The sequence below is a fragment of the Sorghum bicolor genome, chromosome 6 (assembly GCF_000003195.3).
Source record: "Sorghum bicolor cultivar BTx623 chromosome 6, Sorghum_bicolor_NCBIv3, whole genome shotgun sequence".
Classification (NCBI taxonomy): domain Eukaryota; kingdom Viridiplantae; phylum Streptophyta; class Magnoliopsida; order Poales; family Poaceae; genus Sorghum; species Sorghum bicolor.
The window spans coordinates 56,191,628-56,209,531 of NC_012875.2; the positions used below are offsets into that span (position 1 = coordinate 56,191,628).

The 17,904-nt window shown below is 42.2% G+C and overlaps 2 protein-coding genes and 1 long non-coding RNA gene across 7 annotated transcripts; 1 reads left to right on the forward strand and 2 right to left on the reverse strand.

Annotated features, from left to right (window-relative positions):
- Positions 740-1,578, forward strand: LOC110436559. Its single transcript, XR_002454345.1, has 2 exons — positions 740-1,085; positions 1,169-1,578. It is a non-coding gene; the product is annotated as an uncharacterized LOC110436559 (long non-coding RNA).
- On the reverse strand, positions 1,872-6,008 carry LOC8072340 (bifunctional purine biosynthesis protein PurH). 3 transcript variants are annotated; one of them, XM_021463847.1, is made up of 12 exons: positions 5,809-6,006; positions 5,624-5,708; positions 5,204-5,312; positions 4,911-5,007; positions 4,720-4,822; positions 4,453-4,583; positions 4,114-4,291; positions 3,730-3,890; positions 3,154-3,363; positions 2,723-3,070; positions 2,489-2,615; positions 1,872-2,383 (listed from the first exon to the last, which is right to left on the reverse strand). In XM_021463847.1, exons 1-12 carry the CDS (start codon positions 5,917-5,919, stop codon positions 2,232-2,234), a joined length of 1,812 nt encoding a protein of 603 aa, XP_021319522.1. In that variant the 5' UTR covers positions 5,920-6,006; the 3' UTR covers positions 1,872-2,231. The 3 variants fall into 3 exon arrangements, with proteins under 3 accessions (XP_021319522.1, XP_021319523.1, XP_002448523.1); XM_021463848.1 differs by having other exon boundaries at positions 1,878-2,383; positions 3,730-3,887; positions 5,809-6,008; XM_002448478.2 differs by having other exon boundaries at positions 1,878-2,383; positions 5,204-5,285.
- Positions 7,364-12,945, reverse strand: LOC8072341 (probable potassium transporter 11). Of its 3 annotated transcripts, XM_021463115.1 has the most exons (10): positions 12,501-12,943; positions 11,995-12,325; positions 11,293-11,524; positions 10,555-10,800; positions 10,404-10,454; positions 9,869-10,132; positions 9,715-9,767; positions 9,525-9,639; positions 9,065-9,319; positions 7,364-8,873 (listed from the first exon to the last, which is right to left on the reverse strand). In XM_021463115.1, exons 2-10 carry the CDS (start codon positions 12,112-12,114, stop codon positions 7,792-7,794), a joined length of 2,418 nt encoding a protein of 805 aa, XP_021318790.1. In that variant the 5' UTR covers positions 12,115-12,325; positions 12,501-12,943; the 3' UTR covers positions 7,364-7,791. The 3 variants fall into 3 exon arrangements, with proteins under 3 accessions (XP_021318790.1, XP_021318791.1, XP_002448524.1); XM_021463116.1 differs by having other exon boundaries at positions 11,293-11,521; positions 11,995-12,945; XM_002448479.2 differs by having other exon boundaries at positions 11,995-12,943.

Genomic DNA, 17,904 nt, shown 5'->3' on the forward strand with positions numbered 1-17,904 from the left:
TTAAGGTCGCATCAATGGCCATCTCATAGCCAATTGCCAGTGCCATTGTGCCCCCAACCTTGGTTGCCCCAATTATTGGCCTCATCCTCACAAAAACAGCCGTGCACCCACGACCAGAGCAGACAGATTACAAGTGCGGCAGTGTTTGATGGGATGAGCAACCAAGCAGACTAAAGATAAAATTAGGTGCCATGGGGTCAGCGTCACAAAAGTTGAGATGATTAGCAAGAGTTCCCGATCTGAATGGCAGAAGAGTCAATCAGAATTCATGACAGCAACAGGAAGGGATCCGTTTCGCTGACCAATGTAGGATGCAGCTTTATGTAATGACATTGTTTAGCGGAGACAGATGAGTACAGAGGTGGACCTGAGAGGATCATTAGACCCCATTTTCGCTGTGCCACTGCGGCATGCTGAAACGTGGAAAACGATGGATTCCCACGGTTACTGTCACTGCGTGTTACGTTCACTACAAGCTGAACCTTTTTTCCATCTGAATCCCCAGATCAAATGTTTAGAAACGGATTCCACAAACGGTCCCGGTTGTGCTTGCGTGCGGCCGCGGCAAGCGAGCACGTCGTCAGTGATCGAGCAGCTATAGACCTGCAGTTAATGCAGACGTGGAAAACGACGGATCACACGTTCTTGGCAGAGTGCTCATTTTTAAGCTGCACATGCACCCTATTTCTATCTGAAACTCCAACTTCTTCCACATATCCAGCTGCAGTAAATCAAAGGATTTCGCTTGGGACAATTGACAGTCACACCTACTCCAGCTATCAGCTGAAGGAGAAACGTTCCCTGCATAATCAGTACAGTAGGTCAGTAGCTTAGGTGAGATCTGTCCTAGACCTCTTTTCACTAGCGAAAGGGTCTCTAGATGTTTTGACATTTTTTTTTCATTGTCAAAAGGGTCTCTAGATATTTTGAGTAGCACTCTTCAGGTTTCTAAGTTCGATTCTGTGGGAGCCAAATTTCAAGCTAAAGTTTTAAAAAAAGGTCTTTTCATATGAGGTCCAACCCCTATCCCGGTTGAAAAAATCTTCTTCCTAATACAGTATCCGAAGGCTCTCTTATCCCCACAGGTTAAGCCTTCTTGTTGCTTTCAATTTCAATCTTACAACGGCGTTCAGAGGAGCTCATCAGACCGTTTCTTTTCTACCTAAAGTTAGGAGGACGAGCTGACTGCTACGGGAGGTGCCATCCAGACCTGCTCCGCCGTGGTTTCCTCTGTGGGGGAAGCGGCGGCAACGGAGGTAGAGCAGGAGACGGTCGCGGCCATGGTCCATGGAGGCGGTCAGGCGGGCAGGCGGCAACGCAGGTGAACACTGCATCGCAGGTGGGCCCCTTTTTGAAGTCGACGATACAGCCTGCATAAACCTCACTTCACTCCGTTGCTCTGTTTGGGCATACGGAGTACATGGGCCACACATGACACAACAAGTTCAAAGTCGCAACTCGCAAGAGCCCAGGAGCTCTAGTGTCAGCTGGCACCCAACAATCAGTGAAATCTACTTATCTACCCTTCTCGCCGACACGTGGGGTATATATATGTATAAGTCAACATTGTTTCCATTATCTCACCCGTCCTCTTATGCCCCTATGGAACGGGTAATTTTCATATTTCCTACGTTTTTTTTCTGCGAAAATGAACAGATTTTTGTGAAATTCATGTATGCCCTGCGTTCCAATTCCAAAGGGATTTTGTTGGGGCCATGCATACTTAGGTCAACCCAACCGCTCCGCTTGAGTCAACATAACATAGGTCGCCTGCCCGCACAAGCATTGTCTTGTCTATCCACCGCCAAACATTTTCAAGTTCTTCAGGAAGGTCATGGTTTTGTTTGCCAGAAGCCCAGAAACTCAGAATATCTCAGTCCTATACTCCTATATCCGAAGACATCTTGAAAAATTCAGACATCCAAATATCCAGTACTAATTAGGTAGTGCTATTGCAACTTGCAAGAGCTTAGCTTGGGTTCAGTTGGCACTAACGACACATCCATCAGCTTATTCGACACCAGGAGAAACTTCCCCCACGAGCTCACCGAGCAAAAGCATACGCCTACAGAATCCAAAATTTGCAGTATACCGTGGCGAAAGCTACTCATCAGGGCAGCTCTACAAGCTGCAGCTTCCAAAACAGAAGAGCTTCGGCTCTTAATTATTATGACATCTCCCGAGCTCATTTTTTTCACTAACTCCCTAAAAAGTTAAGATGAGCAGCCATGCTAATGCTTGAAGTGTCTAACGCCGGTGAGGACGAGCGACACGCCGTACTTGTTGCAGCACGCGATGGCGTCCTCGTCCTTCTTACTGCCTCCTGGCTGAGCGATGATTCCGATGCCATTCTGACACGCCTCCTCAACGGCGTCGTTCCAGGCTGCAGAAATTGACGGCCAAGTCACTCGCCAGAAAAACCAAGAACCCAATAGCCTCACCAAGGGACTAACAAACACATGAAAACAAGAAGTGTTCTGCCTCTCACCAAAAGGAAAGAAGGCGTCGCTAGCCAATGCAGCTCCCTTGGCCTCTTCTCCTGCCTTCCTGAAGGCGATTCTGACGCTCTCTCGTCTGTTTGGCTGACCACTGCCCATTCCCAGCATGCAGTTGTTCTACAAACACAGCAGCAGGTGGGGGCCATTTGGTGGCTTCAGTGATTAAACAGGTAGTACATATCAGCTTGCAAATTCACTTTGATAACAGAGAGGAAATCACAAACCTTGGCTATCACAATGGCATTGCTCTTGACATGTTTTGCGCAAAGCCAGGCAAATTTGGCATCGGCAAGCTCGTTTTCTTGCGGAGACCTCTCAGACTTTGCAGTAAAGGTGATCTCTTCAGGGGTTAGATCATCAGACTCCTGAGCCAACCACCCACCACTCACCTGCCTGAGTGAAAGCATCCCTTTTCCACTTCTCTTCGCCTCAAGTATTCTCAGCGTCTTTGACTTGCCTCGGAGAATCTCAAGACCCTTATCTGTATAGCCGGGAGCAACCACTATCTCATAGAACATCCGTGTCTGACCATCTGTAGGACTCCTGAACTCACGAATTTCCTTCGCAAGATCCTAAACATATAGTAGCATATATAAATATAGTGGCCAATGATGTTAGTAACTAGTGAGTTAGTAAGATGCAGCATGCTGAATACCTCATCAATTGTTGTGTTGAATGCAACTATCCCACCAAATGCACTGACGGCATCTCCCTTTACAGCTAACCTGTAAGCTTCAAGAATGTCCTGTCGTGAAGCAACGCCACATGGATTTGTGTGCTTCACCACAACACAAGTAGGACTATCAAACTCTGATACGCAGTTCCATGCAGCATCCGCATCCAAGTAATTGTTGTAAGACATTTCCTGCAAAAGAATATTATTTGTTCAGAGCTTCTTCAAGATATGTAAAATATAGGTTATACAATATAACAGGATTTTCAGCATGTACATTACAGTTCAATTGTATGTAACTGGACGAACTAAGCAGTATGTCTACTGAGTCAGGACCTGTTAGGCAAATTAAGTTTCGTATCAGCCTAGCTGTTCTAAATTTCTTACAACTGCTTAGCTGCTTGAATAACGGAATCTTTTTCCACACCGGTAAACCGAATTTCATTACCGCAGCAAAGAAATTACAAAGATTCAGTTCAGGACCACCCAACTGATACAGGAAACCAAACCACATTCAAGCACATGAGAATAATGGAATCTAGTCATACGAAATCTTACCTTTCCATGGTGTTGAATAGCAGTGGCAATACCACCAGCACCAACACGAGAAAGGCTCTTGTCAGCATAGAACGCAGCACTCTGATGAGGATTTTCGCCATACCGGAGTGTAGACTTCAGCTCAAGTGGCACAGTAAAGCTTGGGGGAAACATCTCTCCTACTGAAACATAACATGCATGCATTCAAACAGCCATATAAAAAATTCAATCTGTGTTGTAAACAGTAGGGTATAGCGGCTTCAGAGAGCTGCCACTGTTACCACTATTGAGGAAATAGCAGACTATAGTGTCACTATCAGCGATTTGAGAAGGCTGCCGCTAAATCCAATAGCCTGCTATTTACAATAATGAATTCAATTATTCAGTCTGTTACTGAATCGCTACCTTTATTCGATTGCTTCCAAAACCATTCTGACACAACAGAATCGTAAGAGGCAACATGCTGGAAAGCTTTCCATGCCAACATCCTGCGGAACTGCTGATCCTCTTGCTTTCCTTTAAGGTACTCCAGTAAAGCAGGGTAATCATTATGATCCACCACAATAAGAACATCCTTATGGTTCTGTCAAAACACAGAGCAACAGATTTAACAGAATCATCCATAGTTCAAGTACACCAACCATTTAGCATATCAATATTACTATTGCAGTTTATGTCCCAAATGCATAAATAAATGACAATCATGTACCATGGTAAATGGTCAAGACCAGAAATAGTATTCACCTTGGCTGCAGCTCTGATCATTGTGGGACCACCAATATCAATATTTTCAATGCCATCCTCAAAAGAGATGTTACCAGAGGTGACTTTGTCATAAAAGGGATACAAATTCACCACAACCACATCAAATGTCCCTGTGCCCCCAAGAAAAGAATTTTTAGTTCATATGCGGTTTGTTGGTCTACAAAGTTAGCAGAAATATTTAGCCTTGTCATGTGACAATTAAAAGTCATAATAAGCAATGTTAAAAGGCGGTATATAAAACTTCACCAATTCCATGATCCTTCAGTGCCTTCAAATGATGCTCCTGGTCTCTCCTGGCAAGAATACCACCATGTATACTTGGATGCAATGTTTTCACTCGTCCATCAAGCTGAAAGGACAAGACAGGCAGACAATATGTGAACACGAGCAAAGAATTATGTTCATTACCACTAAAACCATTTTGTAGGTGTCGATACCATTTCAGGGAAATGTGTGATTTCTTCAACTTTTGTTACACTGACTCCTGCTGCTTCCAGGCTGGATGCTGTTCCACCGGTGGAGACGATGGAATACCTATGGGGACAAAACATTGCTTATGAGATACTTCATTGCTGATTTAGAATTTTACTTTATTTTTTGCCTCAAGCTTGCATTCTTTTTTTTAGTACTACATAAGTAGCATATATCATCTACAAGTAGGAATTTATCCAAGGTAGTCACCTATACTACCTAAAAAATTAGGAAACAAGTGATAAAGACTGCTTCTTACCCCAAACCCTGAAGACCGTTGCCAAGATAAGCCAAGTCCGTTTTATCCGACAACGATATCAATACTTGTTTCTTTCCTGAAACTGTAGGATACCGCCAACAGTTAAAACCTGAAGTAACTCTCCGGCAGTGAGTTAGGAATAACGGGGATCAAAGAACACGCGCACAATTTTATGGGCACTTAGAGCATAGATATATTCAGAAGCATAACTGATCCCTTAATTCAGTTGCCAGAAAAGTGAAATTAGCTGTGACTGTGAGAAGCATCCAATCTAGGATATTAGAGATAAGCGACTAGACGAAATCATCCCAACAAGATTTTTTCAGCCACGCTACACAAAGGCAATCTTTTACCCATACATCTCCACGACAAGCAAACGGAAGAGCACATGAATGGGCCAAAAAAAAATGCTTTCCTTACCGCTGAGCTCGGTCTGCGCCGCAGCCACGGCGGGGCTTGCAGACCGCGCCGCCACCGAGAGGGACGACGCCAGGGCCACACGGTCCTGCAGGAAACCAGAACAACGCTCACTCGAAAGTAGCGAGCAACGGGGGAGGGAAGAAAGCAAGCAGGGAAGTAGCAGCAAGGGCGGCAGCGCGGAGTACCGTGTGGCGCGGCGCCGGGGCGAAGCTGTGGCAGCGACGGAGAGGCGCCGCGCGCAGGCCTGCGGCGAGCTTGGCGGCGGCGGCCGGGGACGAGAGCAGGTGGAGCGGCATGGCTGCGCTGTCTGCTGGGCGTGGCGTGGCGGCGGCGCACGGAGGGGAACGGGGGGGATGGCAGGTGCAGGGTACAGGAAAGAACGGCTGCCTTCAAAAGCGTTCGAACAAATAGGTCGTCTACGCTTCGGAATGCGGGAACTTTTTATATTTCTAATGTTTTTTTCTTATTAAGGCCTTGTTTAGTTACGATTTTTTTGGATTTCGTTAATGTAGCACTTTTGTTTGTATGTGGTAAATATTGTTCAATTATGTATTACAAACTAGGCTCAAAAGATTCGTCTCGTAATTTACAGGTAAACTGTGTAATTAGTTATTTTTTCATCTATACTTAGTGCTTTCTGTATGTGCCGTAAGATTCAATGTTACAGGAAATCTTGAAAACTTTTTGGATTTTGGTGGAAACTAAACTAGGCCTAAAAATAAACTAATTTTCATGATTTTTTTTAAATAATCCGTTGAAAATTCCTGAGATCCTAGAAACTCTAAAGAAAGTTGGTCTCCAGCCAAGCGCAACGAGATCTAAATAAAAAATGTGACCAAAAGGGGTATCAAAATTTTTATATTATATACACGTAGTAAAATGTCGAAATTTCGGTAGATCAAAATTGTCTTGCTAACAACAGAGAGTCAGCTTAATGGGGGGTCTCACTAATAACAGGGTCAGGATTGTATTTGGTTTAAGATTTAGATGGTTTTATCTCTGTATTTCATTGAGAGAATAAGAATATTCATATTGCATATTTGTTTTAAAGGAATAAAATATAATCATTATTCCTTATGTGGTAGACAATCACCAATGGAGTCCATATATGTCAATTTCTTCTATATTCTTCTATGCCTTTCACACGTCTAGCCTCCATTCTCAAGGTGTTCGTGTAACGCCCAACCCATTCATCACCGGCCCCACGCTCCATCACCGAGCTCGCACGCCCGTGCCTAAGGGAGTGTTCAACTACACTTTTACAACATCATAGCTAATCTCTCTCTTTCTCTTTCTCATGCTATGTGCATACGATAGTATCTCACTAAGAGGTTGTTTGGTTTTCCATAAAATGCAAAATATAAAATGTCAACTACTTTGGAATGATGAAATATAAAATATCAAAATTTTTAGAGTTATGTTTACTTGTATTTAAAATGCAGAATTTATTGCCTTCATTATGGCCTCTTAAGGCTATTTTGAGCTTTATTTTGTCTTTTAAGACCAAAATCCAAAATATAAAATGATAATTATTTTGCTAAAAAATTATGTTGTATTTAGTTTCATTATATAAAATGATGGACCAAAACTTAGAATTTTTTTTGGATGAAAGAGGAACTAAACACCCCGTAAACTTTTGAAGCCAACACTCTCATAGGTGTCTTGGTTCAAGAAAAATTATGTGAGGTTGTTCAGTTAATCTCTAATCCGAGAGGATTGAGAAAGATTTTTTGCTTGTAACTTGTAAGAGAGAAAATCCCCATAATCCTCTTCCAATCCTCGATTTAGAGCTAATGAAACAAGCCCGTAACAGGTCAGCACATAGCACAGTATTCTAAACGGACTCCCATTTTAGCCCGGCCCGACTGATCGTGCCGCCGGTGCATGCGCGCACACGGCACATCACCTCGCCAACGCCCATCTTCTTGGGCCGTCAGCCCTCTTGGGCTCCTCTGTTTGATACTACCTCTCATCTCTTCTCAACTCTCATGGCAGAATTTCCCCGTCCGCCGCCGCCGTCAAAGGCCGAAAGCGACGGTCTTGTCACTACTGGAGGTCTGGAGCTCACTGTTTTATTCTGTACAAGATCCAAGACAATAATTTACATATCCTATCGTACCCGGGAACCAAAACAAGGAGGATTTGATCTGAGAACGGAAGAAGAAGATTCAGATGTAGTATATCTGGCCGACGTTGAGCAGGCTCTCATGGGGCACGTTGAAGATGACGCTGTTCTCCCTGCACACTCTCCTCATGAAGGCGTACATGTAGTCGACGGCGAGCTTCTTCACGACGCCCGAGTCCCGCCGCGCGCGCACGATGGTGTTCCCGAGGATGTGCACCACGCCGGCGTCCTTGCACCGGTTCAGGAACTCCAGCTCGTCGCCCACCGTATCGCCGCCGCTGGCCAGCCCCACCGCCGACGCGGAGCACTGCAGCTGCAGCTGCAGCCGCAGCCCCCTCGGCGACTGCGCGGCGGGCACGATCGAGTCCTGCGACGAGAAGCTCAGCTCGCCGCCGTTGGAGCACATGGTCGCGCAGGCCCGCTCGCCCTGCAGGAACGCCGCCTGGCCGCGGCTGGAGCTGGTGATCTGCTCCGGCACGCTGAACTCGTCCGAGTCGGAGTATCCCTCCATCATGCTCTCCAGCCGGACGAAGAAGAGGACGCAGTCGAAGAGCATCCTCTCGAAGTCCTCGTCCCTCTTGTGCAGGTCCTTGTACCCGTACCTCGCCACGCACCGGAACATGTGGAAGTTCTTGGGCCCGATCCGCCGCACCAGGAACCGCTCCTCCGTCGGCACCGTGTACACGGGGAGGTACTTGACGCACACGAACACCACCACCGAGTGGATCGCGGGGAGGTTGGTGATGAAGTGGGAGAAGATGTGCGGCACGCCGCTCGCCAGCTCCGTGTACACGAAGCCGATCCCGGGGACCCTCACCAGGCCCAGGCTCGGACCCAGCCCCAGGATCCACGCCATGGACACCTTGCTGTGCATCTCGAACTCGTACCGCTTCACCGTGCAGAAGTGCCACACGTACATGATGGCGAAGAAGGCCGTCGCCACCACCAGCGGCACCCAGCCGCCCTGGTCGATCTTCAGGATGCACGCCACGAAGTAGGGAACCTCCACCATGAGCGACAGCACGATGAAGGTGACCACCAGGATCCAGTGGCTCTTCCATACCAGCAGCATTATTGGCACCATCAGGAATGTCGTAACTAGCATCACTATAACCACTGCAGTACCTGCTCATTCATTCATTCATTCATTCATTCATTCATTCAATATGAAAAGCTGACGGTTAAGTGTTGTCTGATGCATTATGCAGTGCAGGTCATGTCATGAAAGTTCAGCACCGCCTGTTGTTTGTTTGTTCTCATTTCAGAGAGAAAACGATATATTTTGATTCTCAGAGGAGAAGGAAAGGAAGCCTTACCATACGCATTTCCTATCTGGCTTTGGTTCTTGAATCCAGCAGTTACAGCAATGCAGAGAACCAGAAGGATCCAGTTGATGTCAGGGATGTAAATCTGCCCAAGGAATTTCTTCGAGGTGTGGACTATCTTCACGCGGGGGAAGCAACCAAGTGCAAGAGCTTGCTTTATGATTGAGTAGGTTGCAGATATGGTGGCTTGACTCGCTACAATTGCTGCAGCAGTTGCTATGACAAAGGCTGGCCAGTATATGGCACCTGCAATGATCAAACATATCACTATCACCACCAAATTACAGAAAAGCATTAGTACACACACACAGTGACTATACGCACTATCAATAATGCGTTATGCACTATGCTACCAGTGTGCACCTAGCAGACATGGTGTGGTGGCACACGGACAGCTGTGCCTTTAATTTAGAACTGAATAGGATTGTATGATATCGTAGGTGAGGGGGACCTGGAATTGACCGATAGAAGGCGTCAGCCACATGTGTTTTGTTGGAAATTATGTAGGCAGCCTGCCCTGTGTACGCCAGTAGAAGGCATGGAAACACAATCAAGGTGAAAGCAATCTGCAAACATACTTTCACTTTAGCAAACATGTAACTACATACACATATGACCACTCGATACTGAAGGCATTTTACCTGAATTGCCAACACAGGAAAGTGACAGAGATCAGCAAATAACGCTTCAGTTCCTGCACAGAAGAAAAAAACACTTTGCTGATGAAACATAGCAACCTATATTTCTTAACCCCCACCCCCCACTCAAAAAAAGGCAAAGTGATCCAACTCTGACCTGTGATGCTAAGCATGATTCCTCCCAGAGACGTCCAGACATCAGAATTCCTTCTCCGTTGGAAAAAGCGGTATATATATATTGGGTTGTATGCTTTTAACACAGAGTTATCATACTTGTGTATGTTTATAGCTCCGACGCTTCCAATTAGGATGAACCAGAGGAGAACTATTGGTGCAAAGAGCCATCCCACTTTATCTGTTCCATAGTGTTGCATGCTAAACAATCCAATTAAGATGACCACAGCGACGAGCACAACAATATCTGAAAGATGCAGAGGAAAGCAATATCAGTTTTACTTGTCAAATTATTAAAAAGATAGATTGGGACTTTGGAACTGCTGTAGTAAAACTGAAAAGGATTGATGTGTGATGAGATTGTGATGCCTACATCAACAGAAACAGAAATGCACTACAGTAATTTCCTTCCACTATTGCAATAAGAACAAGCTTTGGTTTGCTTGCAATATCTTTGAATAAAAAATCAATAAGTTGCAGTACACAAAAAAAAGTAATATAAAATGGGAAATACATACCAGTACTCATGTTCTGATTCTGGACCTTAATGCCACCTGATGCAGAAAGAACTACAGAAATCACAAAACCATAAGTCACATCCTAAAAAACATCAGATTTTAGTCAAAACAATGCGATGCTTAGCATTGTAAAAAAAGTGACAATGAGTACCAGATATAGCAGGTGTAAGGATCCCATCTCCAATTGCTGTACAAGTACCAATTAAAACAAGAATAAGAAGAATGTTTCTTTTATATGCATGTGACTCTATCCATCTCTTTATTTTTGCTGCAACTGAATTTTCTTCATAGGTTTGCCGACTATATGTCGTCAATTCCTCATCGGTCCTGTGTTGATTAGGTATGGTGTTGATCTTTGCATGACGACATAATAGGGAATAAAGAGCAAATGTACCGCCTGCAAGAAAGTGCAACATGTTGCCATCTTAGAAGTCACACACTATGCAAACACTGAGGAGCAGCAAAAATATCTCAGGTCAAAAGTTTAATCATTATATAAATGCACTTTAGCACCCTGGCATCTCTGAAGGAAAAAAAAAGGTATTCTTCTAACAAATTCAAGAGGTGTGATATGTCAAAAGTGTTATGTGCTATCATAATTCCAAAGGATTTCTAATGTATACAAATTTAGTTCTTTGAGAAGTATTGCTGGTAGTAATTCACTTTTTAAGGCATGCAGATCTTAAGGTGTTGGTTAGAAATTTCCTTTAAATAAAAACTTGGTTGCACATTGTTGTCTGTCTGCAGTGAAGGTGCTATTGGAAAAAGTGTTTTCTGTACTTTGTTCTTAGTATTTTTTCTTTTTGTCTCATCTAATGAAACTTAACTTTTCACAAAACTCTTGACATCCTTTCAAACAAAATAGGAATGTGAGGATCAAGCATCTTACCTTGACCATTGTCATTTGCCCTCAAGACAACAAATACATACTTCAGAAGTGGTATGAGAGTGAGGGTGTAAATAATCAAGGAAAGAGCTCCAATAACATCCTCATCCTCACCCTCACCTATTCCACGAGGAAATATATTATAGAACACATATAAAGGTGACGTGCCCAAGTCACCAAATACCACCCCAAGGCTCTGAAATGCCAGCCGTAGTAATAAAGCTGACGAGAACTTCTGCATGAAAGGAAACAACAGTCAATAGAAATTCTTGATTTAGCAGCCTATTTACTAAATCACAAACTAGGATTCTTCTTCCCCGAACCAGATATTCTTCTGGTAGTGATTTCATTGGATGTAGAATGAATCATATTGTTTAAAACAAAAGGGCTCCTTAGGAAAGATGGTAATATGATCCCAGGAGTCGAACCAAGTTTCTTCAATCATCCTCTATAGTTGGAAAGAATACATGTTCGTGCAGTCAACAATGCAGCGGTGTTGAAATAGTGCATTTATCCCAGAATCTAGATGGTTCAGAGAACGGGCTGCACATGCGCAATGAGATGGATTGTCACACGCAGACACTAATCTTACATCTACTGCAAGTCGGCAAGACTGCAAGTATTGAGGAAAAATTCAAGTCTTGCCATCTTGGCAGCAAAAACAAAATCAACATGAAAAGACTGAAAAGAGAGAAAATGGCAGACCTTTTCTCTGTACATATTCTTCAGCCTGCCCGCCTCCTCATCCATGGGTTGATCAAGGTTCTGATCTAGCTCCCACATGCTTCCCCGGTTTGTCAGCTCACTTTCTGACAGCGATGCCATTGACCTCTAACCTATTCTCCCCTCAGCGACAGTTCCTCGAATGAAAAATCTTGTCCTTGGAACCTGTACTCAGAGTCCACAGGTGCTTGATCTCACACTCGAAATCCAGAGATTCCAGACTCGAATCTCGTCATCAGCACCGGCGCATGCATTCGATTCTTGGTGTTTGCAAGCACCAAGCCTTCCAGCCAAATCTCCGCACTCAACACCGCTTTGGTTATTGCAAGAAACGAAAATGGAATCTTCAGTCCGACAGTGAAGCGCGACAAATCACACCAACCTCACAGCACGGACCAAAATCAAGAAGCAGAAATGGGCCACTGTTTTTCTGTAGCCACGAGTAATCCCAACCAAAAAAACCCCAACCTTTCCTCTGACAAGCTCACCAGAAATCGAATTTTGACGCCGCTGGCGCCGCAACCGTCCCCGAACAGGCGAAGCACGAGAGCTGCGGAGGAGGAGGAAGACGAGGAGTTGAGGTGGAGACTGGAGGAAGCAGCAGCAGCAATACCCAACCGAGCGGAGCAAAAGAAGGCAAGAAATACTGCCAGGAGCAGGAGCAGCAGATGTCTAGGCACTGCGAGGAGCGGAGGCAGGCAGGCAGGTGGGGCGCCCCACCCACGAATTCGGTCCAGAATTATGACAAAGAGCTCCTGCCTTCGGTTACGAATGATTGCAAGTTTGCCACTACTCAGACTAGGAGAAGAACAGAGGAAGAAGATGAGAGAGAGAGAGAGAGAGAGAGAGAGCTCAGACAAGGAGAAGAACAGAGGAAGATGAGAGAGAGAGAGAGAGAGCAAAGGAGAAGTTTTGCGCTTCTTGCTGCTGGTTGCTTAATGGCTGTAGACCGGACTACCGGACTGTAACTGTAACTAAGAACCTGTGGGTCATGACATGGCAAGTCACTGTCAGCCATCAGGTCTGGTAGAAAAAATAGTTTTTAATGGCTTTGATTCTGCTTCATAAATTATTTGAGTAATCAGCTCCTAATCTACCTGGTGATCTGAGGATCCATATTTGTCACCGTCTCTCCTTAGTTAAACTAGTATTTCGTTTCAGTTTCACCTTGTCTGTTAGTAGCCTGGGATGGTATGGCAGTTGTTTGCTCACTTGCAACTTGGAATATCTAAATTTTGTGGTTTGACATTGTTGATTTCTATATGCGCTGGGATTTTCTATAGTATCTGGTCATCTGGAGTTCCAGTAGACTACCAACAACAGCCAATAGTCAGTTAGTGGGGTACCATTTTTTAAGTTCAACGATGTACAATCTGATCCAACCTATTTTAATACTACCGTATCTCTATTTTAATACTGTACTACCGTATCTTATTATCTTCACTATATTTTATACTCTTGGTAGCAAAGAATAAAAGAAAAATATTAAGCACAACGTGTACCTGCCAGTAACTAGTAGATGGAATTCATACAAGGGATCATTTATACATACCTAGGCCTTGTTTAGTTCTTTATTCAAAAGCTTTTCATCCATCACATCAAATCTTTGAATATATATATAGTGAATCTAACTCATGGTGTATTAAATATAGATACAAATAAAAAACTAATTGCATAATTTACCTATAAATCACGAGACGAATCTTTTAAACTTAATTAGTCCATGATTGAACACTATTAATTGCTAAATAAAACGAAAATGCTACCGTAGCTAAATCTAAAAACATTTCGAAACTAAAAGGCCTTGCTAGAACTCTCCCCGTCCATGCTAGCTAGGCATGGCTGTCCTTTTCTAAAGATTTTCGGTATTAGTTTGCTTACAAACATTCATTTTTTCAGAGAATTAAAAAAGGACTATTTCGGATGAAACAGTCACATCTGCCACCATCTGGTCCCTTCGGGGAGGCCTGCCTTGTTTAGTTCCACATGAATTTTTTTAAAAAAAATTCAAGATTCTTCGTAACATCGAATCTTACGATATATACATGAAACATTAAATAAAAATAACTAATTACATAATTTGTCTGTAATTTGCGAGACAAATTTTTTAAGCCTGGTTAGTCTATGTTGGACAATAATTCTTAAATACAAATAAAAATACTACAATAGTCAAATCTAAAAGGTTTTTAGATCTAAACAAGACCCTACTTTGCTGGTAGCCAGCTACTAGGCTGTAGGAATTTTCCTGTGTCTGTTTTGTTGTGTTCCATACTATATTCTTCAGATCGAACAAAAGGCGCTGCAATTATGCAAGGGAATTGGAATGCAATGCGATAATTTTGCTAAGTAATAATGCAGGGAATTATGCCCGGGAACTAATTCCTGTGACCTTTTCTCGCCACCAACAGATCGAAAAATGTTTTTATTTGCAATAATTGCACGCGACTTACCACCACATGTAAAGACACAAGCCATTGAATCAAAAGGATTTATTTTTTGGTAGAAATCCCCTAGTTCCCGTGATATTCGAGACTACTCCACAGTCCATACTAGTACAGTCAAAGTACTATGTTCGTTTGAGCTTATCTATTAAATATATCAGCTATTCAGCAATGTTTTTTATAATAAATTAGCTAACAATGTTTTTAATTATGCCTTTTTCAGATAAATGAAAAGGCTCTTTCATATTTGCAAGCCCTGCCTCTGGATGCCTTTTCTTGCTTTCATTCAGGTTAGTTCTGAACATGCCAAGATTGGCGTCAAGGCCAGCAGGAAGCAGCATCCGAGGCATGCAGCTGCTGAACGGTGACTCGGTGTGAGCGCGGCAGCTAGTGCAGGTGCAGCCACTGCGCCTACGTCACGGCTCATTGCCGACATCACCATAGGTACGCATGCATGTAGTATGTGATGTTTATCCATACAAGGCCTTGTTTACTTCACACCTAAAATCAAAAAGTTTTCAAGATTCTCTGTCACATCGAATATTTCAGCACATACATGAAGCATTAAATATAGACGAAAATAAAAACTAATTACACAGTTCAACTGTAAATCGCGAGACGAATCTTTTGATCCTAGTTAGTCTATGATTGGACAATATTTGACATAAACAAACGAAAATGCTACAGTAGCAAAATCCAAAATCTTTTCGCATCTAAACAAGGCCAAACTTGATGCAGAAAGTGACGCTTGTGCCCTCCTTTCATTTGAAAAAGGAGCATGGCGCAGTGAGAGCACCTGAAAGGAATGGATGGCCATGGCCTAACCTAGGCAAGAGGACGCCGTAGCCCACAGCCGAAGTCATGGATAGCCTGAATGGCTTCTCTGAACGAGTGAACGATGGCATGAGAGTGTCAGTGGATGTCATTCTCTGCAGGTGGTGTGATGCATGCTCCACCATGCCACCATATAAGCTTTCTTGGTGGGTTGATACTCGATGATAGGATGAGTATTCCCCTCTTCTGCTCTTCATCTAGCTTATTCTATTTTTTTCATGTGTGTGTGCGGGCGTGTGTAACACTATGAGTAATAATTACTTTCCCGAATCTAAATTATAAGACGTTTTAATTTTTCTAGAGATAAATAGCTTTTGCTATATATTTAGATATACATTATATTCAGATATATAGTAAAAATAATATATCTAGAAAAGTTAAAACATCTTATAATTTAAAACGGATGGAGTAACTCTTCTCGATCCAAATAGTCCAGCTAATAGTTTAGCTAGTTGTTAGCTAATGACCAAGTAACAACTATCTTAATAATTAGGTCAAACTAGCTAATAACAGCTAATAATACTTAGCTGGCTAACTATTAGCGGCTAGTGGATCCAAACAAAATCTATGTTGGGCTATATATAAGCTATCTAGCTTCACCGTGGTCAACTGCACCGAGCAAAAGGCAAGAGAAGAAAGGTTGTTCCTAGTGGAGTAGTGGTAGTGGAGACATATCTGTTTCACACTGTGTTGAGACTTGAGAGGTACATGGTAACTCAACATATTTAAAAATATCTCTTTGTTGTCTTTTGAAACAAAAGTGAAGGGCGCTGGTTCTTTTCGAGTCAACTTGTAAACAGTTAGCTAGATGATGTTAAGTTTTATGCTGGTAATAAACTGCTTTTTTTCTTTCTTTAATGATAATAATTCTTTGAAAACACACCCTCATACGTGTCAAATACTAATGCATGCAGAGAAAGCAAGGAGTGAGAGTGAAGTGCGCTTTGGCGACTAGCTAGTTAGTCTTACGCGAACTATCACAAAGCTCCAAAGTATGGTGATTACCATGCCTGTCGCTATTCCTCTGGTAAAAAAATACTTTTTGTATTTGATTTTGCATAGTCTTTTGTACAATCACACTAACATCTATTCTAGAATATATTGTTAAAAATGTTCTTCAGATTTGTGAGAGTTTGCAAGTATATTTGATTATAAATCTTCTAACTTAATTAACATTTGAAAAATAAATCAAAAGTTATTGATGTTTTCTCTTGACCAAATCTCCTCTTAAATGATGTGTTTTTTTTTTGTGACCAAAGGGTGCTAGTTTGATGTTTCTACATTATGTGTATATCCAAGACTGAACGCGACACAGATATAGTGAGAAATTGATAAAGAAAAAAATGTTAGGTTTCATGTTTGAGAATAACTTACGACATGTTTAGATAAAGAAGAAAATGTTAGGTTTCATGTTGGATTCCAAGCAGAGCATTAATCCATCATGAGCACCTAGGCATCAACAAGAAAGAAAAACGAGAAATAAAAATAAAAATAGTTTGGTGAGCCAGTTAGTGATGCACTTCTGCAGCAAAAGGAATCATTCTTCTTAGGAGTCCAACAACAAGAGCATGTGCAAGAGGAATTTTGCATTATGCACTCACGGAAAGCTACAATTTTTGGTCGCTTACAAACACTGCATGCAGCACAATTATTTGAGTTAGTTCTTGCTCGTCCCCAAAAAATAAATCATTAGATTTAAAATTTGTTTCACACAAGGCCTATCATTGTATCCTTCGGATTAAAAAGGTTGTCCACGTATATCATCTACTCAAACGGCGAATGTTTCACATGTTTCCTACTCAAACTTTGTTCAGTTCAGGAAAATTTTTAGTTTTGGTTACTGTAGTATTTTCGTTTATATTTGACAAATTTTATTTAATAATAGACTAACTAGTCTTAAAATATTTGTTTCGTAAATTATAGATAAACTATACAATTAGATTTTGTTTTCATCTATATTTAATGCTTTATGTATACGTTCAAAGATTCGATGTAATGAGAAACCTTAAAAAAATTTAGAAAATTTTAGGAACTGAACAAGGCCTTAATGATACCTGCATGCATAGTTAACTGAGACAGACTCAACTGGCCCCGGATTTCGCGAGAACGGGCGAGCAGGTAGTATGCATGTGTACGTCACCTGTGTACGGCCTTTACTTCAGGGGTACGTGGTAAATTTGAATATATCCCCATGTTAACCAATAACCAAGTAGTACGTTTTGGTCTTAAGAATGTCTATCCAAATAAAAAATAGAGAGATAGTACTAGAATTACTAGTAACTACTAATAGTCAACTACGTACGAGTACGATGTCAGAGATGGGAGCTGCGGAGCCGATAGATGCATTATATTATTGTTTAGGTAAAATCTAAAAAAATTTTAAGTCCGTCACATCAAATTTTGCGGCACATGCATAGAGCACTAAATATAAATAAAAAAACTAATTACACAGTTTGTCTGTAATTTACGAGACAAATATAATTTTTTGAGCCTACTTAGTCTATAATCAGATAATAATTATCAAATACAAATAAAACTACTATAATATCAAAATTCAAAAAAAACTTTTCGTAACTAAACAAGGCCTAACACATGGTGATTAGCTCGGTCGTGAAAT